This window comes from Coffea arabica, chromosome 1e (genome assembly GCF_036785885.1).
Source record: "Coffea arabica cultivar ET-39 chromosome 1e, Coffea Arabica ET-39 HiFi, whole genome shotgun sequence".
Lineage (NCBI taxonomy): Eukaryota > Viridiplantae > Streptophyta > Magnoliopsida > Gentianales > Rubiaceae > Coffea > Coffea arabica.
Window position 1 is genome coordinate 9169993 of NC_092311.1, and position 26193 is coordinate 9196185.

General features: G+C 39.2%; 1 protein-coding gene across 1 annotated transcript; it reads right to left on the reverse strand.

Annotated features, from left to right (window-relative positions):
• Positions 1-15988: 15988 nt before the first annotated feature.
• Positions 15989-18692, reverse strand: LOC140016053 (uncharacterized). The gene is made up of 5 exons (XM_072068985.1): positions 18532-18692; positions 17326-18019; positions 17001-17091; positions 16539-16901; positions 15989-16278 (listed from the first exon to the last, which is right to left on the reverse strand). The coding sequence occupies exons 1-5, from the start codon at positions 18690-18692 to the stop codon at positions 15989-15991; spliced, it is 1599 nt and encodes a 532-aa protein (XP_071925086.1).
• Positions 18693-26193: the final 7501 nt, after the last annotated feature.

Here is a 26193-nt window from a genome sequence, read left to right on the forward strand (position 1 = left end):
TACAATCAACTGATTGCTCATGTCCTATTCATAGGATTTATTGGGCAATTCAAAGGATGGTGGGAAGAACATCTCATCATTGAAGACAGAAATATTATTCACAACATTCTAGTCACAGCCAACAGGGATGAATCTGATCTACAAGATGGGAACATCCTGCCAGAAACAATGTTATTCAATATCATATCTGATGATGATTCTGGAGTAGTCCAAGATGATTCATCAAAACTATTCCAAAGCTCCAGAAGATATCAATATATATTCCTGATGAAATCAGACAGAGACAAAGTTCACAACAAAGATTTCTCCAAAAGCCTTATTGGTTCGCAATATATGAACGATAAGTCTTGGGAAGAAACAACTTGTGAACAGGACCAACAAATAGGCTGGTTTCCCAGACAACCCGCAGAAGAACAGTCCCAGGAGAGAAATCTTGGACCCTTTTACAAACAGATTGGGCTATCAAGCTACCATACAAGGCCCAATAAAAAGTCCAAACATATGAGTCTTAAAACCCTTTCTTCTCCCACAAAACAGCTAACCTTATCTATTCCCAAAACTCATCCACCCAGAAACACAACCCAACATTTCCAATACAATCAAAATTCCAATATTTTGAGACTAGCAGCCCAATTGTCAAAACAAAAGGAAGATTATGAAGATTACATATCAATATCTTCTTTCCCAATTACCAGTGATGAAGATGAAAAAGAAGGACATGTGGTCAATGAGATGACAACAAATCAGAACCTTCTTTTCAGCATCATTGAAGATATTCTTGAAATAAGACAACCATACTTGAACCAAATTTTGAATCCTTTAGAGGGTCTTTTCTTTGATATTCCAGAAAAAATCCCTAGACGAAATTCTTGTAAACCAAAAACTTATGGTTTCCAGGAAATTTTTGTCAGATTCCCTATTCAACCTATGTCCTTACAAAAAAAAACCTTTAACCATAGGAACCTGAATAACAATTCTCAGTTATTTCAGGAAGACTTGATCCATATACGATTACTAATTATTGATAATTATGTAATTGAAACAAAAGCCTTAGTTGATACAAGGTCAGACCAAAACTATATTCCTGAAAACCTTATTCCAATCCAACTTTTAGAATTCCTTAAAATAACCAATAATCCTAAACTTGATATTGAATTCAAATTTCCAAATATTCAAACCAATTATCGGATACATTCTTTTTGACTGAGTATTTGACTAACAATATCACCTTAGGAGCATCATTTCTCAACCAATTGGCTCTTTCCAAATTATCTATAAAGGGATAATATCCCAACTTTTTAAACTAACTAATTCTTTTTGCAGAAACATGGCAGGAGAAGGAAGTTCATCATCATACAATCCAGAAGAGAAAAACTATCCCTTCGATGGATACACTACTTGGCAACAAACCTCCCTCAGAGAAATATCTAGTAATCAAGCTAATTGGGAGTGGATCCCTGCAGAATCATCCTCAAACTGGATATCTAAGGAATCTATTTCAGATTGGGTACCCAATGAAACAATCTCAAATCAATTCCAAGCAATTAATGAGACTTCAACAATAAACTGGATTCAAGAAACTGAAGAAGAAGAAAATCCATTCCTAATTCCTGAAGATCCTACTACTCAATCCTTCCAAGTCAAACTCAGAGACGATACATTCTCACGCCTCGGGACAGAATATCACTACTTGAAAAACGAGCACAAAGAATCCAGAACCAGAAACTTTGATAGTATATTCTTTAACCAAGACACCGGTGAAAGAATTCCTATCTACCACATACACAAGTACAATCACGTTGGAGTAAAAGAATCAAATTACTCCATACAAACTTTGAAGGAGCAATGCTTCATACAGAGAAGATACATACAAAGAATGGTTCTCAACAAGTATTTACTTAAAAAACGAGGAGTAAATACACAACATTACAAATAATGGATCAAAGAAGCATTAGAAGAATTATCAGCAATGATTTCCTGAACAAATGCTTCTAGAAAAATTAAAACTGGTTCAATCGGAACAAAATTCAGAAAAAAATTAGTTTTACTGTAGCACCGGAAGCACTGTAGCAGTCCGTCAAGTTACTGTGCAAACAAGGCAACAAAAGACAAAGGTCGCACTGTAGCGGTACTATAGCGACACTTAGCAAACCACTATAGCGGGTACTGTAGCACTACGAAAATTTTGCTATAAATACCCCTCAAACCCAACACATTTCAAACACTATTCTTACACCAATTCTTCAAAGCTATTTCTCTCTCTAGCTTGAAGAAACTCTCCTCCCTCTCTCTACAAACTAGTTTTTAGATTTTTAGTTTTTAGTTTTCATCAAACAAGGGGGCTTGCTCACAAGCTTCATATCCTTGTAAGTTTTCTTATTCTTATATTCTGTAATTTATATTCAATCAAATGGTCGGCTGAACCGCCGATATTCATATTCATTTACTTGTTTTATTTATTTTGATTATACTAACCATACATGGCCGGTTATACCGCCTGAGCAAACTCACTACCTTGTTTTTACATTTTATTTATATTCTGTTTATACATGGCTGGTTCAACCGCCTATACTAACTAGTGGTAGTCCGGCTGCGACCCATTTACTAACTTTTATGCATTCCCTCCCTCACTCATTATTTACTTTTCTGGTTTAAGGGGCTATCCCCTCGTCCCGTCTGGTATCAGAGCCAAACGGAAAATTCATACGGAAAATTCTTAAAGGATTCAAAATTTGGCAAGCTGCCAGATGAATCAAATGGAAAATTCATACAAGGTCTTCCTCGGCAAAATCAGACTAACAAGAAATAAATGGCAAGCTATCAGACGAATCAAACGGAAAATTCATACAAGGTCTTCCTCGGCAAAATCAGTTTCCAAACAAGAAATTCAGGCTGAGTCTTCACTGGCAAAGTTGGTCATTCATGAGATTGAGATCAGAATTGTTCATGAAACAGCATATGCCAAGAAGATTCTTACAATCTATCTAGAAAAATACCTCTTCAATCTCTTTACCCAAATTATCCCGAAACCTCCTCTTCTAGATGACTATTTCTCAAACTTCCTTTTCAGACCTTTAAAAGACCAAAAATTTTGGATTAAACAAAACTTTCCAATTCTTTTACCCAAACAAGAGTTCGAAATTCCAAAAACCTCCTTGGTCAATGCCATACAAAACTTTCAAGGGTCTTCTACCCTAAATAAATCATATTCAAACTCTTTTTTTCAAAATTATACTCCCAACCGAAAAAATATCCAAAATCTATACCACCCCCAAATGATTCATTCTGATATTTTCAGGATAAAACCCAATATCCTTCAACATTCATACAATAAGGAAGACATCTATGAATAGAGCATAGATGAAATGTTCAGATACAATCTTCCTATAACATCTCAACTGACAACCCCAGTTATGTTTAATCAAACATTACAAGGCTGCAATCAACTGATTGCTCATGTCGTATTCATAGGATTTATTAGGCAATTCAAAGGATGGTGGAAAGAACATCTAATCATGAAAACAGAAATATGATTCACGATATTCTAGTCACAACCAACAGGGATGAATCTGATCTACAAGATGGGAACTTCCTGCCAGAAATAATGCTATTCAATATCACATCTGATGGTGATTCTGGAATTGTGCAAGAGGATTTATCAAAACTATTCCCAAGCTCCAGAAGATATCAATACGTATTCCTGATGAAATCAGACAAAGACAAAGTTCACAACAAAGATTTCTTCAAAGATCGTCTTGAATCACAATACAAGAATATTAAGTCTTGGGAAGAAACAACTTGTGGACAAAACCAACAAGCAAACTTGTTTCCCAAACCAATAGAAGAACAGTTCCAAGGAAGAAATCTTGGATCCTTTTACAAACAATTTGGACCATTGAGCTACCATACAAGACCCAACAAACAATCCAAATCTGTAGAAAGACTTGAAAATCTTTTGTCTTCCACAAAACAACCAGCCTTATTCATTTCCAAAACCCATCAACCTAGACATATAACCCAACCGCCAAATCCTCTGATCGAATCAGATATTATCCAATCTGAACGAAAGAAAGATTATGACAATTATATTTCAACATCTTCCTTCCCAATCACCAGTGATGAAGATGGAAAAGAAGGACATGTGGTCAATAAGATGACCAAAAAATAGAACTTTCTTTTCAGTATCATTGAAGATATTCTTGAAATAAGACAACCTTACTTGAACCAAATTTCGAATCCTTTAGAGGGTTTTTTCTTTAACATTCCAGGAAAAATTCCTAGACAAAATTCTTGTAAACCAAAAACTTATGGTTTCCAGGAAATTCTTGACAGATTCCTTATTCAACCTATATCCTTACAAAAAGAAAATTTTAACCCTAGGAACCTGAATAACAATTCTCAGTTATTTCAGGAAAACTTGATCCATACACGATTACTAATTATTAATAATTATGTAATCGAAACAAAAGCCCTAGTTAATACAGGGTCAGACCAAAACTATATTCCTGAAAAACTTATTCCTATCCAACTTTTAGAATTCCTAATAAAAACCAATTCTCAAATACCTTCTTTTTTGACCAAATATTTGACTAACCATATCATTTTAGGAGCATCATTTCTCAACCAATTGACTCCTTTCCAAATTATCTAAGGGATAATATCCCAACTTTTTAAACTAACTAATTCTTTTTGCAGAAATATGGCAGGTGAAGGAAATTCATCATCATACAATCAAGAAGAGAAAAACTGTCTCTTCGATGGATACTCTAGTTGGCAACAAACCTCTCACGGAGAAGTATCCGGTAATCAAACTAATGAAAGTCAAACATCATCCAATCAGAATCAAGCTAATTGGGAGTGGATCCTTGAGGAATCATCCTCAAACTGGATATCTGTGGAATCTACTTCAAATTGGGTGCCCAATGAAACAATCTCAAATCAATTCCAAGCAATTGATGAGACTTCAATAATAAACTGGATTCAGGAAACTAAAGAAGAAGAAAATCCATTCCTAATTCCTGAAAATGCTACTACTCAATCCTTTCAAGTCAAACTCAGGGACGATGCATTCTCACGCCTCTGGACAGAATATCACTACTTGGAAAACGAGCACAAAGAATTCAGAATCAGAAACTTTGATAGTATATTCTTTAACCAAGACATCGGTGAAAGAATTCGTATCTATCACATACACAAGTACAATCACGTTGGAGTAAAAGAATCAAATTACTCCATACAAACTTTGAAGGAGCAATGCTTCATACAGAGAAGATACATACAAAGAATGGTTCTCAACAAGTATTTACTTGAGAAACGAGGAGTAAATACACGACATTACAAACAATGGATCAAAGAAGCATTAGAAGAATTATCAGCAATATTTTGCTGAACAAATGCTTCTAGAAACATTCAAGTTGGCTCAATCAGAACAAAATTCAGAAAAAATCAGTTTTACTGTAGCACCGAAAGCACTGTAGCAGTCCGGCAAGTTACTGTGCAAACACGGCAACAAAAGACAAACGGCGCACTGTAGCGTGCACTGTAGCGGACAATAGCGGCACTGTAGCAAAACACTGTAGCGGGTACTGTAGCACTACGAAAATTTTGCTATAAATACCCCTCAAATCCAACACATTCCAAACACCATTCTAACACCATTCTTACACCAATTCTTCAAAACTACTTCTCTCTCTAGTTTGTAGAAACTCTCCTCCCTCTCTCTACAAACTAGTTTTTAGATTTTTAGTTTTTAGTTTTCATCAAACAAAGGGGCTTGCTCACAAGCTTCATATCCTTGTAAGTTTTCTTATTCTTATATTCTGTAATTTATATTCAATCAAATGGTCGGTTGAGCCGCCCATATTCATATTCATTTACTTGTTTTATTTATTTTGATTATACTAACCATACATGGCCGGTTATACCGCCTGAACTAACTCACTAACTTGTTTTTACATTTTATTTATATTCTATTTATACATGGCCGGTTCAACCACCTATACTAACTAGTGACAGTTCGACTGTGACTCACTTCCTAACTTTTATGCCTTCCCTCTCTCACTTATTATTTATTTTCCGGGTTTAAGGGGCTAACCCCTCGTCCCGTCTGGTATCAGAGACAAACGAAAAATTCATACGAAAAATTCTTAAAGGATTCAAAATTTGGCAAGCTATCAGACGAATCAAACGAAAAATTCATACAAGGTCTTCCTCGGCAAAATCAGACTAACAAGAAATAAATGGCAAGCTATCAGACGAATCAAACGAAAAATTCGTACAAGGTCTTCCTCAGCAAAATCTGTTGCCAAACAAGAAATTCAGGCTGAGCCTTCACTGGCAAAATTGGTCATTCATGAGATTGAGATCAGAATTGGCCAAGAAACAACATATGCCAAGAAGATTCTTACAATCTATCCAGAAAAATACCTATTCAATCTCTTTACCCAACTTATCCCGAAACCTCCTCTTCTAGATGACTATTTCTCAAACTTGCTTTTCAGACCTTTAAAAGACCAAAAATTTTGGATTAAACAAAACTTTCCAATTCCTTTACCCAAACAAGAGTTCGAAATTCAAAAAACCTCCTTGGTCAATGCCATACAAAACTTTCAAGGGTCTTCTACTCTAAATAAATCATATTCAAACTCTTTTTTACAAAATTATACTCCCAACCGAAAAAACATCCAAAATCTATACCACCCCCAAATGATTCATTTTGATATTTTCAGGATAAAACCCAATATACTTCAACACTCATACAACAAGGAAGACATCTATGAATGGAGCATAGATGAAATGTTCAGATACAATCTTCCTATAACATCTCAACAGATGACAACCACAGTTATGTTTAATCAAACATTACAAGGCTGCCATCAACTGATTGCTCATGTCTTATTCATAGGATTTATTGGGCAATTCAAAGGATGGTGGGAAGAACATCTCATCATTGAAAATGAAAATATTATTCACGATATTCTAGTCACAACCAAAAGGGATGAATCTGATCTACAAGATGGGAACATCCTGCCAGAAACAATGTTATTCAATATCACATCTGATGGTGATTCTGGAATTGTCCAAGAGGATTTATCAAAACTATTCCCAAGCTCCAGAAGATATCATTACATATTCCTGATGAAATCAGACAAAGACAAAGTTCACAACAAAGATTTCTTCAAAGGTCTTCTTGAATCACAATACAAGAAGATTAAGTCTTGGGAAGAAACAACTTGTGGACAAAACCAACAAGCAAACTGGTTTCCCAAACCAACAGAAGAACAGTTCCAAGGAAGAAATCTTGGATCCTTTTACAAACAGTTTGGGTCATTGAGCTACCATAAAAGACCCAACAAACAGCCCAAATCTATAGAAAGACTTGAAAATCCTTTCTCTTCTACAAAACAACTAGCCTTATTCATTTCCAAAACCCATCAACCTAGACATATAACCCAACCTTCAAATCCTCTGATCGAATCAGATATTATCCAATCTGAACGAAAGGAAGATTATGACAATTATATTTCAACATCTTCCTTCCCAATCACCAGAGATGAAGATGAAAAAGAAGGACATGTGGTCAATAAGATGACCAAAAAACGGAACCTTCTTTTCAGCATCATTGAAGATATTCTTGAAATAAGACAACCTTACTTGAACCAAACTTCGAATCCTTTAGAGGGTCTTTTCTTTAACATTCCAGGAAAAATCCCAAGACAAAATTCTTGTAAACCAAAAACTTATGGTTTCCAGGAAATTCTTGACAGATTCCTTATTCAACCTATATCCTTACAAAAAGAAACCTTTAACCCTAGGAACATGAATAAAAATTCTCAGTTATTTCAGGAAAAATTGATCCATACACGATTACTAATTATTAATAATTATGTAATCGAAACAAAAGCCCTAGTTAATACAGGGTCAGACCAAAACTATATTCCTGAAAAACTTATTCCTATCCAACATTTAGAATTCCTCATAAAAACAAATTCTCAAATACCTTCTTTTTTGACCAAATATTTGACTAACCATATCATTTTAGGAGCATCATTTCTCAACCAATTGACTCCTTTCCAAATTATCTAAGGGATAATATCCCAACTTTTTAAACTAACTAATTCTTTTTGCAGAAACATGGCAAGTGAAGGAAGTTCATCATCATACAATCCAGAAGAGAAAAACTGTCTCTTCGATGGATACTCTAGTTGGCAACAAACCTCTCACGGAGAAGTATCCGGTAATCAAACTAATGAAAGTCAAACATCATCCAATCAGAATCAAGCTAATTGGGAGTGGATCCTTGAGGAATCATCCTCAAACTGGATATCTGCGGAATCTACTTCAAATTGGGTGCCCAATGAAACAATCTCAAATCAATTCCAAGCAATTGATGAGACTTCGACAATAAACTGGATTCAGGAAACTGAAGAAGAAGAAAATCCATTCCTAATTCCTTAAGATCCTACTACTCAATCCTTCCAAGTCAAACTCAGGGACGATGCATTCTCACGCCTCTGGACAGAATATCACTACTTGGAAAACGAGCACAAAGAATTCAGAATCAGAAACTTTGATAGTATATTCTTTAACCAAGACACCGGTGAAAGAATTCCTATCTACCACATACACAAGTACAATCACGTTGGAGTAAAAGAATCAAATTACTCCATACAAACTTTGAAGGAGCAATGCTTCATACAGAGAAGATACATACAAAGAATGGTTCTCAACAAGTATTTACTTGAGAAACGAGGAGTAAATACACGACATTACAAACAATGGATCAAAGAAGCATTAGAAGAATTATCAGCAATAATTTGCTGAACAAATGCTTCTAGAAACATTCAAGTTGGCTCAATCGGAACAAAATTCAGAAAAAATCAGTTTTACTGTAGCACCGGAATCACTGTAGCAGTCCGGCAAGTTACTGTGCAAACACGGCAACAAAAGACAAACGTCGCACTGTAGCGATACTGTAGTGACACTGTAGCAAACCACTGTAGCGGGTACTCTAGTACTACGGAAATTTTGCTATAAATACCCCTCAAACCCAACACATTCAAAAGACCATTCTAACACCATTCTTACACCAATTCTTCAAAGCTACTTCTCTCTCTAGCTTGAAGAAACTCTCCTCCCTCTCTCTACAAACTAGTTTTTAGATTTTTAGTTTTTAGTTTTCATCAAACAAAAGGGCTTGCTCACAAGCTTCATATCCTTGTAAGTTTTCTTATTCTTATATTCTGTGATTTATATTCAAACAAATGGTCGGTTGAGCCGCCTATATTCATATTCATTTACTTGTTTTATTTATTTTGATTATACTAACCATACATGGCGGGTTATATCGCCTGAGCTAACTCACTAACTTGTTTTTACATTTTATTTATATTCTGTTTATACATGGCTGGTTCAACCGCCTATACTAACTAGTGGTAGTCCGACTGCGACCCACTTCCTAACTTTTATGCATTCCCTCTCTTACTTATTATTTACTTTCCTGGTTTAAGGGGTCCCGTCTAGTATCAGATTCCTTATTAACTATGCATGACGACTATATTTCCAAACAAAATCATAAAATTGATAGTTAAAACTCATCACTAGTTAGAGATTAGCCAACCATTATAATTTAATATGCGAGGGACAAAGTGGGCGTATGTTTTCCCACCCGTTTTAAGGCCGGGAAGGGAGGGGAAAAACCCCAACCCCGCCCCCACCCCATTACTCCCTCCTCCTAGGGGCGGGTAATCATATCCATTGCCATCCCTAAGTATTCATATAGGTGTAAGTCCCACATTAAAGGAGGCAAACTAATAAATTGTTAACTTAATAACAATTGAATAACAATATATAAAGTACTGAGTTAAACAAATTGTCAAAGAAGGGGAGATTTCTAATTTTTATGTGTCTTTATTCAAACTGCTATAGACAAACTCTTGTATGAATTTTGAATGTACGTTTTAAATGGCTATAGTTAGGAATTGTGCCACTGCAAGAGAGAGTTTATGTCTCGTCCTTAAAGCATAAATTACATGTTTTATACATACTGAATAATAAATCATGATGTCCATCACTTTCAAGGTTCTTCAAGTAATCGGCTTGGAAGACTTTGATGTAGGAATGGTAACTGAGATGGATGACCCGTGGGGGGTTGATGGGCCTGGGATGGGACGGGCTAAGGGCTTATTTTCTCCTCTGGTTAAAAAATAGAGTGGGGCATGGAGGAGTATAACCCCATGGTCCCCACCCCATTCCTGGCCTAAAACATATATATATATATTAGTTATACTAATAATTATATGTTTATACTAATACAAATTATTGATTAGTTATATTTGTACATTTATATTAAATTACCAATTACACTTCTATTCTTTTACACTTAACAAATTTCTGTTGTCAAGAAGTTATTAAAATGAATCAAAATACAGACTCGAATACATCAGCTTGTGGAATATTTGTCGATGATATTCTCATATACATACAAAGTTTTGCAATTTGGGAAGCATCATGAGTGCTTAGAAAGTTGAACAATGCAGCCCATTGTTTTGCTAAACATGCTTGTTCCATTTTTTGTGACTGCATATGGAGGAACTTTCCTCAAAATTTTATTGCTACTGCACTTGCTGTAGACATTATTTTGAACTAATAAAATTTCGCTTTTTATAATAAAAAAAAAACAAATTTCTATTAGCACCTACAGGCACTCGCTAGAAAGCAGGGTGGGGAAGCTGGTGATGGGAGGCCGCGCGGGGTGAGACCCCATTACCATTCCTACTTTGAAGTCATTTTCTACTTTAGTACTAGTTTCCCACTCTGCTTTTTCCCCAATTTTATCACCAAATATGCATGAGGGAACCACATCAACATATATAGCAGGAATCTAGTGACTGACTTTAATGATCTTGTCTTTTGGGCCACCGGGAATTCTTGTATCAGTGAAAACTTGGGTTTATTACTAAGGATGGGGCGAGGGTGCCGCTACCACTAATTCCTCCTGCCCTGCCCCGCCCCGCCTCGCATGGCTTCCCTCGCAGGCCACTCGCGGGATTAATAAAAATTTATTATATAATTTTATTATAGTTAAATTTTAACAAATAATCAAGTATTAAAATATCAACACATCACCAATTTATTATTTATTGTAATTTCACAATTGAAACTCATAAAAACACTCAAACAAAATTTATTTAAATATAATCCAACATGATGAAATAAATACAACTAACGTAGCCTAATTTTTACTTTTGGCATAAATACAATCACTAATTCATTATTGTACTTGCGTTTTTTTTTTTGAAAAAAAAAGTATTATTGTATTAAGTGTAATTAGGAATTTAGTATAAATATATTAATAAATTTAGTATAACTAACTAGGGATGGCAACAGGGCGAGGGACCCCTCCCCCATCCCCCACCCCCGCCCCATCCCCTGTCCCCTGCTCCCCACGCCCTGTCCCCACCTCGCTTCCCCCGCGGGGCTAATAAAAATTTGTTATATAATTTTATTATGATTAAATTTTAGCAAATAATCAAGTACTAAAATATTAACACATCATCAAATTATTATTCATTATAATTTTACAATTGAAACTTATAAAAACAATCAAACAAAAAATATTTGAATACAATCCAACATGATGAAATAAATATAACTACAGTAGTCAAGTTTTCACTTTTGGCACAAATACAATCACTAATTCATTATTGTACTTGTGCTTTTTTTAAGAAAAAATATTATTGTATTAAGTGTAATTAGAGATTTAGTATAAATGTATTAGTAATTTTAGTATAACCAATTAATAATTTGTATTAGTACACATATATAATTATTAGTATAATTAATAATATCAATTATATTATATATACTAATAGACATTATATAATACATATAACTAATAATATCATTATCATAAGTTGGTAACTAATTAAATTATATATTATATATATATTTTATACATTTATTTTTTTAAAGCGGGTGACGGGGTTGGGGATGGGGTGGGGGTACACTCCCCCGCCCCTGCCCCCGCCCCGTTTCTATGCGGGGGGAATAACCCCCCGCCTCCTCCACACCCCCCGCCCCAACCCCCTCCCCATTAACCCCCGCGCGGGCACCCGCCCGCATTGCCACCTATAACTAACTGACAATTTATATTAGTAAACATATATAATTTTTACTATAATGGATAACATCAATTATATTACATATACTAATAGACATTATATAATACATATAACTAATAATATTATTATCATAAATTTATAATTAATTAAATTAAATATTATATATGATTACATACATATATATTTATATATATTTTTTAGCGGGTGACGGGATGAGGGATGGGGCCGGGGTATACTCCTCCGCTCTATTAGGCCCCCGCGGAGCCGGTGCCCGCAGCCACCCGCACCATTGCCAGACATTCTACGGCGACAAATCACTTCTGCTGGAAAAATGGACAGAAGACATCAGGATGAGCACCGAATATGAAGTCAGCCAGTCAATACCACAGACCAAGACGCAGTTAAAAAATCGAAGTACGAGTATAATTGCAGCCAAGAAAAATTAGTAACATGCAATGAAAACTTGCTAATATATTGGTGCAAAAAAAAAGATAAAAATAAAAATAAAACTGTGCCAACATCAATTTTCGCTAAGATGGTTGCCCAAAAATAAAGAGCGAAATGACACCCTCTTGTCAAGTTTTAATAAACGAAGGCAGAAAGAAAACAAACTCCATATTTCAGAAGACTATAGGTTCGCCATAAGTTAACTTAATTGGTAATACAATTGCTAGTTCCCTTCCCCGTGAAAACCCAGTCGAGTCTCTTCTACAAATAAATTAGGAGAGAGACCATCACATTGTTGTAACTATTAATGTCAATTGGTTAATTGGAGAATTGTTTTGTTAATATTCACTGTAACTTTTTTTTTTTGTATTGTGATGCATCTAAAATAAGTGATAGTTGAAAAGCTAAAATGATGATTGAAAAGCATGACAAGAGAGAGTAAATAACTCTTCCAAAATAATCTCTCAATTACTTAAATAAAACATGGAATTTCATCATTTATTTTTCACAAATCTCAGGTATTCTTTTATAGCTTGCTTCATAGCGCCTAAATAAAAGGTACCCAGTTGATACTTGTATAACTTACAGTTACCTTGCTCATTTTTCTGTAATAACTTGAGGGGTATGCCCCTTGATCAGTGTTTATTTTACATCTTTTTAGTATATTTTATTTCATGGTTTTTGGTATCATAAGAGTACAGTTATTTATTTCATGGTTTATTTTATAGTTATTTTTACCATAAGAGCACATAATCATACCAATTCAATAGTTAATAGTTAATCACAATAAACTCATGAAGTCTTGATCTCTATCAATAATCGGACATTTAGTCCTTACTATCTATCCCGTCAAGTAGGCCAAATAGAATGTTTCTAATTATTTATATCCTATTATTTTTTTTCCAAAAGCGGCAAAAGTATTTCATTTAAACAGAATGTTGCTACGTCAGTTTGAGCAACTGCTCACCATATCTTCCCTGGCTGCATTCATCAGCCAGACAGGGAAGGAGGTCCTCCAAGAGGTTTCCTTAAAACAATTAGTGGCAACCTGTGCCAAAGAATGACTAACAAAGTTGCAGCTCCTTGTGACAAAGGAAAAGCAACATTTCTCAAACGCACAACTCATCGCAGAGATATCCTCCAGTATCAACCCAATCCACTTATCATTCCAATCCTTTTCCAGTATTTTGTCCACAATCTCCTTGCAATCTGATTCAATCTGCACCCTTTCCCAGCCTTCTAGTATAGCTATCTCCAGTGCTCTCCTTATTGCCAACACTTCTTCCATCCTGGCACTTCTACTACATGATCTTGGGACAGCTCATGTTGCTATCAGCCTCCCACTGGCATCCCTTGCAACTATTCCCCAACCTGCCTTCCTCGCGTTTCTGTTGAAAGCTGCATCTGTGTTGAGCTTGATGCACCCTCTTTCTGGGGGTTTCCACTCTCCATAGTCGGTCCTTACTTTAACTCCCGTCCCTTCGTTCCCAGTCAGGGTCCTTATGGCTTCTTGGTATTCTCTCCACTCTGCCACAGCTTTGTTAACTGGGAGGAAAGGGTCCCTTTCCACCCTCGTGAACTGCCTATCATTCCTTGCTTTCCAAACTTGCCACAGCAAGTTTGCTATCAAGATAATATGGTCACGCCCATCCTCCCTTTTAGTTGCTTGCATCAGTTCTTCCCACCAATGCCAGAAGGAATGTTTAAGCCCCTCTAGTCCATCCCACTGTAACGATGCAGCTTTCCAGATCAATGCTATCCTATCACACTTAAACAGCATGTGTTCCAACGTCTCCACACCTTCTCCACAATTGATACACATACGACTACCTTTTCCCGTTCTCCTCATCACTACTTCATTGACTGGTAGTACTCCTCTTAAACACTTCCATATGAAATGCTTAATTTTGTGCTTCATATTGAGCCCCCATAGCTCCTTCCACACTCTAGACCCCTGCATATTCCTGTTGTGGTTTGCTTCTCCCCCGTCTTCCTGTCGCTTTTGCTTGTTCATCTGCTTCACCCACATGTACCCAGACTTCACACTATAAACTCCGTTCTCATTCCCCACCCAGTACATTTTGTCCCTTCTCCCTGTTTTACTAATGGGGATTGTCATGATCTCTTGGACATCCCTCTCCTGAAATATCTCCTGTAACAACTTGTCATCCCAGTCCCCATTCTTTATAAGCTCACTCACCTTTTGCACCCCACCTGCCCCAGTCCTAACTGTCCTTACCTTTCCCTCCCTTCCCTCTGGCAGCCATCTGTCCTTCCAGATGTTGACAGTTCTTCCATCACCAATCCTTTTCCTCATCCCTGATTCCAAAGTATACCTTGAGCTGAGTAAGCTTCTCCACATCCATGAATCTGACGGCCTAGGTTCCATTTCCCATAATGATTTCGCTTTGTAGTACTTGGATTTCAAAATCCGGCTTACCAGCAAATTTGGTTGGGACACTATCCTCCAGAGTTGTTTGGCTAGCATGGCATCATTGAAACTCTCTATATCCCTAAATCCCAATCCCCCTTTTCCCTTTACCTCCTAGAGTTTCCCCCAACTAACCCAGTGCACTTTCCTCTTATCTTCTCCCTCACCCCACCAAAACTTTGCCATTCCTCTACTAATTTCTCTACAGAGCTCCTTTGGCAACTTGCAATAGTTCATTACATAAGCTGGCATGGCCATTGCTACTAGACCTGTCAACGGGTCGAATCCGGGCTGGAATTCATTATTCCGAACCCGAATCCGTTATACTATACCGGTTCCGTATCTGGCCCATTTACTCAACGGGTCTTCTACTCTATGTTCCGGACCCAGATCTGACGGATCTACCCGAATCCGGATCCGGGTCCTGGTCTGCCCGAAAAAATAGTTGAAACCTGTTTTACAACAAAATTAGAAAAAGTACTATTTTTTTTATTAAGAAAGGTCAATTTAATTTTGTCCAACAAGCATTATTTCAATGTTGTCACTTGGTTAAAGTCTTAGCTGGGCTATATTGCATGTGTTAATTAACATCTTCAAGATATAATGTTTAGCATTGATAAATACTTTTTGTAAGATTCAAATTCATGCTTTTGCAACTGGTGTTGTATATGCCAAAGGCTCTGCATGTCCGTGGATAATATTTAGTTGTTTGAGCCTTTGGGGTATAGAAGTAAATTTGGGGTATAAATTTGGGATATATTATTGGTATATATATATATCTATTTTATATCCGGATACGGGTCAAATACGGGCCGGAATGATGTATTCCGTATTCGACCCATTTTTTGTTTGACAAAATGGATCCGGATTCGGGTCCGGATAATGGAATTATATTCCTACCCAGACCCCTAAAAAATTGACGGATCCGGGTCGGATCCGGGTCTAGAGTTGGAAGGAAAGATTGCTCAGCCTAGCAAGGAAAGAAGTGCTACTCAAGTCGGTAGCAATTAGGCCTGTCAACGGTCCGGGTTGTAATCCTATCCTTGATATATTTGAACACTGCATTCTTTGATCTTCCAATCACCATAGGCAACCCCAGGTAGTGACTCTTCTTGACCTGTTGCATTCCACCCATAACTTGCAGGACCTGCTGTTTCACTTCCTCCCTTGTGTTCTTACTGAATAAAATAGAAGATTTTTCTGCATTGATCACTTGGCCAGAAGCTGTCCCATATTCCTCTATCACCTGAACAACAACTTTTGCTTCCTGCACACTTGCTTTACAAAAGATTAAAGAGTCATCAGCAAAGAATAGATGGGTTAGATTAGGACCTTTGTGAGCAATTTTCATGCCAGAAATTAGGTGTCTGTCCTTGGCCAAATTTAGGAGGCTAGTAAAGCCTTCTGCACGGATAAGAAAAAGGTAAGGGGATAGAGGGTCTCCTTGTCTTATTCCTCTGGTGGGTCTAATATAGCCTTTTTTCTCTCCATTTATGTTCACACTATAGGAAACAGTGGTTATGCCCTCCATAATCCACCCAACCCATCTCCTATAGAAACCCATTTTTCCCATGATTTGGCTATTAAATCCCATTCTACACGATCATATGCTTTAGACATGTCAAATTTGACTGTCATATATGTTTCTTTCCCGTTTCTCTTTCCATTCAACCAGTGGATGTATTCATGGGCCATGAGAACATTGTCAATGATTTGTCGTCCAGGCACAAAAGCTGATTGATTCTGGCTTATGCACTGTCCCAGTATAGGTTTCAGTCTATTAACAAGAATCTTAGTGATGATCTTATAAGCCACATTACACAGGCTAATAGGTCTAAACTGAGACACAAAAACTGGATGCTCTACTTTAGGGATCAGAGAAATGAGAGTTTCATTAAAGGCTTTCAACATTTTATCAGAATGAAAAAAACTCAGGATAGCATTTATCACATCATTTTTAATGATAGTCCAGTATTTTTGGAAAAAGAAGGGGGGCATACCATCAGGTCCAGGTGCTTTATTGGGATGCATGGAGAAAACTGCTTCATTTATCTCTACTTCAGATATTGGTCTGATTAGCCTTCTCTTCATCTGGTCAGAGATAGTCTATGGAATTTTCCTCAGGATCTCATCCCCATCTCTTGGATTTGAGGTAGTGAAAATCTTTCTGAAATAGTCAGTTATCTCCTCTTGCACTGCCTCCTCAGAATCACACCAACTCCCATCCTCCCTTTGAAGTGTAGATATGTTGTTTTTCTTCCTTCTAGTAGCTACACATGCATGGAAGTATGAGGAATTCTTATCCCCCTCCTATAGCCATTTTACTCTAGCCTTCTGACTCCAATAGAGTTCCTCTCTTCTGTAAGCTTCCCCCAGATTCTTTTTTAGCCTAGCAAGTTCTCCCTTCCTGGTATCCATGTGACTACATTGGGCCACCTTAAGTTCCTTTTGTATCCGTCGAATATCCCTTTTTGTATTTTTTTGGAGTTTCCTGTTCCATTCCAATAATGCCAACCTACACTTTTTTATCTTCTGTTGCAGTTTGTAAAGTCTGGATCCTTCTTGCTCCCACTTCCAAGCTTTACTGATGACTTCCTCCACTCCTGCATATTCAATCCATCTCCTGTCAAACTGAAAACATTTCTTCCATTTCCTCTTTTCGGGTTGTGTATCCAGCAGTAGTATACAATGATCAGACGCTTCCTTGAAAAGGTGACTACACTTGGCTTGTTCATATAGATCCATCCATCTTTTGTTGCATAATATTCTATCTAGCCTTTCCCTTACTACGCTACCTGGACTCCAATTATTACACCAGGTCCAGGGCACTCCCTCAAAACCCAAGTCTATAAGCTGGTTCTTATTAATGAAATTCCTAAACACTCTAAAACTACTGTCTGGTCTACTGTTACCACCCCACTTCTCTGTGTTAGACGTTATATCGTTCATGTCCCCCATGATAATCCAATTGTCACCCCAAATTTGCTTCCTATGAGTTATAATGTCCGACTGATTTTTCCTGACAGTGTCATCAGCATTAGCATAAACACACACACACACACCACCAGCTATAATTCCTATCAGTGTCACCGATCAATAGTTCAATGGTAAAATATGTATAAAGAATTCTATTAATCTTGAGATCATCCTTCCAGAAAACAGCCATACCACCAGATTTGCCTACCGGATCAATCACAAACAGTTTGTCAAATTTATATCCCATTAGGTAGGTCTGATAGACAAAAAATTCCTAGCAATTTGTCTCGCTAGGTAGGCTAGATAAATAGAAGTGGTGGAATTAGTTCCAAAAATAATAACCAAGAAACCACAAGCTCATAGTGCAGAAGATACATGGCATTCATAATCTAGAAACAAATCATATGATAATTCATCTTCATCATAATTATTTATATGTCAAAAGCAATAAATATATTCTTACCCATGCCAAATTTCATATTAACATAAGCAGTTGAAGCTATTTTCATCCATAATATTTGAATTGAAAATGTAGCGAGTGGCAAAACCACTTACCTTACATAAACGAACCAATACCCAGCATAATTCAAGTAATCCTTGTAATTCATGTCCTCCCCACATATAAACAATCCCAAATTACTTAACTCAAGGCCCATGAACCAAGAAATATAGAACTTCCCACACCTATAAGATGAGAACCTAGTTGAAAGCAGCATTGTTAGATATGATTTCCAACTGTGGTAGTGATTAGTTAAACAAATATAACTTAGCTATGTACATCAAAAAACTACAAATTTGATATAGTTGAAAACTAGACTCCTAATACTAAAGAATCCCTAGAAGACACTATTCTTTGACTCGAACATAAACTGGCCTATTTTCCCACAAGTGTCAAAACATTTCCAATACTGCAAGATGAATTTCAATCAACTTCCCAAATTTTCTAGTATCAATAGCTAAAGAATTAGAATCTAAATTTTACACCATTGGACAAGCTTATGAATCAAGTTTCAAACACAACCAAAATCACTCAATTCTGGCATTTTTACATAAAGTTATGACCAATTTTTAATCACTCAATTCTGATATTTTTACACCAAGTTATGACCAATTTTTTAAGACTGTACATGGCTGTCTGTTATCGTGAAATTAATGAAATCCAAGTTTGTCTTAAATGTAATTATCGAGAATCCATTCTATTTACGATGCCTAATCCTTAATTACAAGTTCAATACCAAGATATACAAGAGATTATCCCAATCCCAAACCATCCAACCTTAATTTTCATTTCCAACCAAGTTTTCAAATGGCAACAAAAACTCAAAAACAACATGTAATAAAGCCAACTACATGAACGACTTCAAAATTTCAGAATATATCTCATGGCCACACATTCGGAGAATCAACTAATGCTTTAATTATGACCAATTCTGCAGTCACGCCTTAATCTTACAAATCTGATCATTTAAAGAAATATTCATTGTCAACTACATCAAAGCCATATGCAACTAAGCAATACACCTGAAACCCAGATATTGCTCTAACCACAAAACTCACTTTATCCATCAAACTTTCATTAAATAAAACTATAACAACTTAAACATGAAAGGGATTACCTTAAACAGTAAACAAAGAAGACCTCTCAATATCCTCACCAGCCACTTGACTGTTAACCTTCGAAAATCGTCTTTGATTGGAAGAAAGAAGAAGAAGAAAATAAGAGAGAATCGGAAGAAGAAGAAGGAAAGAATGAAGGAAATGGTAAAGTTTGTTGAATAGTAGAATCCCGCTACCAACTTACGACCCTATTTGGCAAAGGGTTTTTTGCCCATTTTTTCGTCTACAAGTTTTTTTAACAATTTTAATTATAATAATTTTAAAAAACTTCTCAAAATTATTAAACAACACACTTCAAAATACCCAAAAAACACAAAAATTTCCCTTCCTCCTTTCTTTTTCTTCCTCTCCCACCTCAACCCACCTTCATCTCCGCCGTCAGCCACCATCGGCCGGCAGCTCTTCCTGCGTTGGTAGAGGTTTTTTTTTTTCCTTTTTTTCTCCCTCTTCCTCTCCCTCTCCTCCTTTCCCCCACCACTTTTCTTTCCTCCCTCCCTCCCCCTCCCTCGATCACGTGACCAGAACGCCGAAGGGGGGTGACGGGGGAGGGAGGAAGGATGAGAGGAGAGGGAGAAGAGAAAGAAAGAGAGAAGAAAGCAAAAAAAATAAAAATTTTCTACTGCTGCTGGCAGAGGTTTCGGCACCGGCGAGCAGCGAGTAGTGAGGTGAGGGAGAAGAAGAGGAGAGGAAAGAAAAGGAAAAAGAAAGGAAGAAAAGAAAAAAAAAGTTTTACATTAAAAATTTTTTTTTTACAACTTCTAGAGTAAGTTACAATAAAATTTTAGACAAACACCTTAAAAATTCATTTGCCAATTCTTCCAATATTTTATTTGACTATCCTCCAACACCACAACTTCCTTAAACTTCTCAATTTTACCCCAAACTTCTTAATTTTTAACTTGAGACCACAAATAGAAAACTTGGGTATCACATAATAGCTATCATCCTCCAAATTCAGGTCCATAGACCATATTTGTAAGTTGGCATGCTGTATCCACAAGACCTTACTCTCACAAATATTAGATATCTTGATCATAACTTCCAAAAATTTACTGAAATTTAAACTTTATAATTACTAAAGACATAATAGTCTTAATTTAATACATCTACTAAACACCTTGATCTATAATTTCAAGTGTTTGGTCATCTATCTATTTACCTCTCTCTTATCTTCTAACTGCAATTAATCTTCCTTTCTTGATCTGAAAAAAATATGGGTTGAACAATGTGCGCTCAGTAGGTAGCAATTAATTGCCTACTAGATCATGTAGCTAATATATATACAATGTACTTCGTAAGATTTTTAACAGCGTATTACATGCATAATTATTTTGAAAACAAAAGCATATGTTGCTTTACATATATAACTTGTGAGTGACAATATAAACAATATCGTATATGGCACAAACATAGTCAAACTTGAAATTCATAAACCTGTAATTCTTTTCCTTTCACGAAACAACTCATAAACAAGTACACACAATAGTTGGCTTCTGAGCACTAACTTAGAAATTAACCCCTTCTAGAAGAGTGGTAGGTCAAGCATTTTCCTTCATCTTCAATTGATCTACCCAATCATGGCTCATAAACGATCAAGCATTTTTCCTGATCTTTACTTGATCGTCATAACATGAAAGAATTATAGCCCTTACCATTCATTTCATGACATTTTAGAGCCTTTTATAACATAAACTCATTCCACACATCACGTGCCCATTCTTTACATTTGGTAAAACATGCGAGTCATTCATATTTTGTAACATAAGAAATGTAGGCAAGTAGGAATACATTATCCATTTTCATATATTAACATAAGATTTCATTTGAGAGAAATTCATACTTTAGTATTTGAAAAACATAGAGGGAAAAGAAACACCTACCTCAAACTATTTGCTTAAAGAGATCCTTAAATTTAAAGTACCTCCAACCCTATAAGCCATAACATATATCTTTCAATTAGTTCATCCATCTTATTTTTAAAGTACTTATTCCTATCTTAAATAGCCCTAGCAATCATGTCGGTTCTTCTTTAAAAAGTACTTGAAAAGTTTCCAAAAATTGAAAGTTACCCTGTTGAAGGGTTTCCCATTTTGGGAAGACTTTTCCATTTGATAAACTGTCTTAGTTCAATTATCTATAAAGAAAGTTTCTAATTTGGTATAAACAGGCCCACACTTGTTCGTGCTGGATTTGAGTTTGGATTTGACTCAACAGCGAAGCACACCATGAAAAGGTCTTGTTTAACTTCATGTTAGTGTTTACAATCTACCAAGGTTAGGTTCTTAAAAAAGTCATTGAAGCCATCGGATTCAGTTAGCTAAATCCGCATCATTATAATAAAATTGGGCTTTTAGAACAAACGCTTGGGTATGCTTAATTAACTTTGGGTCATTTCTTAAGGATTAAACCTCACAAAAACTGTCCATTTCATAAAAACAGCTTGCAATAATTGATGTAGGCATTTCTTCATATTATTGTGTTTAATTAGGCTTTATACCTCTTCAATTGGTCAAATTTACAACAATTCTTCATTTAAGCAAAAGGGCCATTTAGTTCAAAAACCAGTCCAACTCTAAAACTTTTACCACAACCTTGAAGATTAAAACCAAGACATCAGCCGTCTTCTTCCTTTGGGCTCAGTCCCTCATCACACCGCCGCTTCTGGGCCTCCACCACCACACTCAATCATCCTGAGCTGCTCCCACAGGAGCCAGGCTGCTAAGCAGCGTGCTCCATCGCAACTGGTTGCTTCGGCTAGCAGTGGGATGCCATCCAGACGTGCCATAGACGGCGCCGAGTTGCAGCCTGCGACTTTCACCCTTTCATCGATTTTTCTATTCGTTTCAAAAGCCCAATTTCCCAATGAAATCTCTTGATTCAATGGCTCCACTATTCGTATCTGAAGAAGCGCTGAACTTCCCCGGACCGAGCTGACCTCCTAAGCTCGGCGTGCTGATGAGAAGAGCATATCCAAACCCTGCAAAACAAGCGAGAGAAGGTCTGTTGGGTGACTAGCAGGGGAGCCCCGAGGTGGTCCCCGGAGGCACTCCGACGGTCAAGTTAGTCTTTCGGTGAGTGGAATTCACGAGAAGTAAAAGCAATCCGGAGTGATAGGCCAATAGTGAGCGTACCTCGTACAATTGGTGTGTGTGTTCCCATTTATACCTACTCGAGAGTCCGACCTCCGTACGTTTCGGGATCTGCCCGGAATAGCGTCAATCCCGCGCTGAGGGGGATCCTCCCCGCCCTCTGCGGGATTATTCTCTGGAGCCTCTCGGAGCCTTAGCGGCGGTGTGCCCCAGGATAGTCCCCATGGGCCTGGGGTCCAAGCCCAGCTCCGGACTTCCCGAGCTGCCACGTGTCTAAGCCCGGGACGGGGCCTCTGCACTAGCCCCCTAGATTAGGTAGGGCTTCCAGACAGACCTAATCTACGCCCCCTGCCACGTGGGAGACTGGCGTCGCCCTGCTTTGCCATGGTCACCTCCGGCACAGTGCTGTCTCCTGAAAAGCCGCGCTCGCGTCCTTTCAACTGTTGCGTCTCTTTGGTTTCCGTACTGCTTTTAAATGCGTTCACATGGGGGCGGTTCAATTTCAAACAACCGTTTTCCCCCTATTTCACCCCCTATAAATAGAGGTTACCAGATTTCTTCCAACTCTATTTGCCATTTTCCTTACTTCGCATATTGTTTTGCTTCCGAAAGTTCCAGCGGCAAGACTTCCGGCCCACAGTGTCCAGATTCCGGCGGTTCCTTCTTTTTTTCCCATTCCATTCCATTTACCAGTAAGTTTCCTTCCTTTCTCCTTCGCTCTCCTTCCCCCTTATCGTTCTTTGCTTTTTATGTCGGATCAATCCGGCGTCACTTCTACCACATCTCGGGTCCCTGCCCATCGTAGAGCCCTTAGGATTCTCATTTCCTCTTCGTCGTCATCTTCATTCTCATCTTCGTCTTCATCTTCTCCTCCTCCTCTTTCCTCTTCCTCCGCTTCTAACCCTAACTTTCACATCATCAACCTGCTCGAGCCCATAGTCATTATGAGCTCTCCATCAGCCCATTCTCCTTCCGCCCATATCCTGGAGGAGGTGGCCGAGCTCGATGCTCTCATCGAGCAGCAGGCCACTTCCGTTCCTTCCCCCAAGTCCACACATGACTCCCCCGGCGGAGCCCAGGGAGGGGCAGGTGAGGATAGGGATTCCTCCGAGGGGACCCCTGCTCCTGAGCAGGGGGATGATCCTGAACTCGACTACGGTCAACCTGACGAGCAAGAGGTCACCATCTCGCCCGAGGGGGTCGCCGAGCTGGTCAGGTCTTTTTCCATCCCTCCGGCCTTTGAGCCGAGGGTTGCCGGGCCCAACGACCGAGCCAGCCGACTTCCCTCCGGCTTCGTAGCCATCTACAGGGAGCAGCTGGTTGCAGGGCTCCGACTCCCCATTCCTCCAACCCTATCCGAGATCCTGAGCTATTGGGGGCTCAGAATCACTCAGGTCCATCCCAACTCCATCAGGATCATCATTGGATTCCTGATCTACTGCCAAATCTGCTCCATCCCTTATTCTCTTTCTCTCTTCCGAGTCTCTTACACCCTTAAGCTCTCCCTTTCCGGGTGGTACTACTTCTCCCGCCGAACTACTAGTAAAGTTCGGGGTGGGAAGGGCACCCAGAATCTTATCTTCGGGGTCCCCTCCTCCATAAAGAATTGGAAGGGGGACTTTTTCATTGTTAGATCTACACATTTCCCTCCCAATGTGTGGAAGGTCGGAGAGGTCGTCTCCGACTCCTATCCGGAGGACTTGGACACCGAAACTCTCAGCCAGCTGGTGAGCTCTTCGGTGAAGCTCTATGCGGTCAGGTTCTTCACCGAGCAGATATCTGCGGTTAGGCTATGGGGACGTTGTTCGGGTCCCCTGGAGGAGTGGAACCCACCCCTACCAACTACGACACCTGTAATGCCACCTCTGTGCTCCTGTTGTCCGTTGCTTTCTCTTTTTTTTTTCTAACCTGTTTTTGCTAACTTGGTGGTGTTTGCTGCAGTGAGGAAGCTTTCCAAGCTGTTGGGCACGCCCTCCAACGTGGCCGCCCCCACTTCGCAGCCAGAGGCCGCCGAGAAGGTCTCTGGGGTCTCTCCGACTCCTGGGGGCAGCTCGGCTCCCCAGAAGGAAGCGTCTCACTCTCCGTCCCCTTCCAAGCAGGTCGCCAGCAATAGAAAGCGACCGGACAGAAGAGGGGCAGAGGGGACGAGCCATCCCAGCCTGAGAAGAGGCTCGCGCCCACTCCGGCACAGCCCCCCCTCTTGATAACGTCGGGGGGCGCTTCTCACGCGGGTCCGGTCCACCTGGGGGTTGGTTCCGCGGAGGAGCAAGCGCGGGAGACGCCACCCCCAGCCTGTGACATTTTCGCCATGTGGCCCCCGTGAAGCCGGGTCAGGCCTCCTCCATGCACGACCCCCGGCGCTTTTGCCCTTCGTGGGGACTCTCTATCAACGACCGAACCCAGTTTCCTGAGGTGGCTCGCGAGTTGGTAGCGGGCTCAGTCTTCCCGCGTGACAAGAGGTGGATGGAGCTGGCCAGTCTGTCTGAGCTCCAGGACATGTTCTACACTGCCCAAACCCAAGTAAGCTCCCTACCCCTTAGGCCACTTGTGTCTATGCTTTCCGGCTCGATCCCGTAGTATGCTCATGTCCTTTCCGTTCCTCAGGCCAATGCCGCTGGGACTGCCCTGGCGACCCGCTTCTCCGAGCTGTCTCCCAACTTGGAGAAATTACAGAAGAACAATCGGGAGATCGAGCAGAGGTTTGCCCATGCCCTTAAGGAGATAGACTCCCTAAAGGCTAAGTTGGGCAAGACCGAGAAGGAGCTGGAAACGGCTCAAGTCCAGCTCGCCTCCACCAGGTCAGAGCTGGACCAGGAGAAGGCGGGTGTGGAGAAACTGAGGGCAGACCACGCCATCGAGCTATCCGGCACCGTCAGCCGGGAGCGCTGGAAGGCTGTTCGGGAGTTCATCTCCTCCGAACAGTTTGCCAAAGACGTCGCCCTCCTCAACCAGCCCATCCTTCAGGTCGGCTTCATGCGAGCCCTGGACCAGGTGAAGGGACTCGGCCTGCCTGGTTTTGATTTGGCTGCATTCAAGGACTATAATTCTGCCGCCGAGGAGAAACTAGACTGGCTCTTCGACGGGTATTGCAAGGGGCATGCCCTAAAGGACCTGGTGGGCAGGAGCGACGTGGGAGCCGAGCTGGAGGAGATTCCCTTGGAGGAGGGCGAGGCTCCCGGCAGAGCTTCCGGGAAAGAGCCAGTAGCTTAAAGGTTTGGGGGCTGAGCCGTACCCTTTTTTTTTTCTTTTAGCTCGGTAGGCTTTGTAATAGGTAGGTTTTCGAATGTACATACGAAGTGGTATTAAATGAAATTATCTGATTTTGGCTTCCAATTTTTGTTTGCGCCGAATTCTAATAACCGAAGCGACGTGCCGACCTCCTTGGCCGAGCATCAGACCTTAGAGATTTGGGCTATGCCGACCTCTCGGGTCGAGCATTTATCAAACTTTAAGCTTACAACCAAATGGTCAAGGACAACAAACTAGGGCACTATCAAACTAATTACCAACC

Excerpts from the sequence above, each read along its gene's own strand:
- LOC140016053 (XM_072068985.1), bottom strand. The coding sequence starts at position 18,692 with ATGCTGCTTTCAACTAGGTTCTCATCTTATAGGTGTGGGAAGTTCTAT. Across the intron at positions 16,902-17,000 it reads TAAAGCACCTGGACCTGATG|CCTTTAATGAAACTCTCATT; the intron begins GTATGCCCCCCT and ends AAATGTTGAAAG. Across the intron at positions 16,279-16,538 it reads TTCTATAGGAGATGGGTTGG|CAAGTGTGCAGGAAGCAAAA; the intron begins GTGGATTATGGA and ends TCTTTTGTAAAG.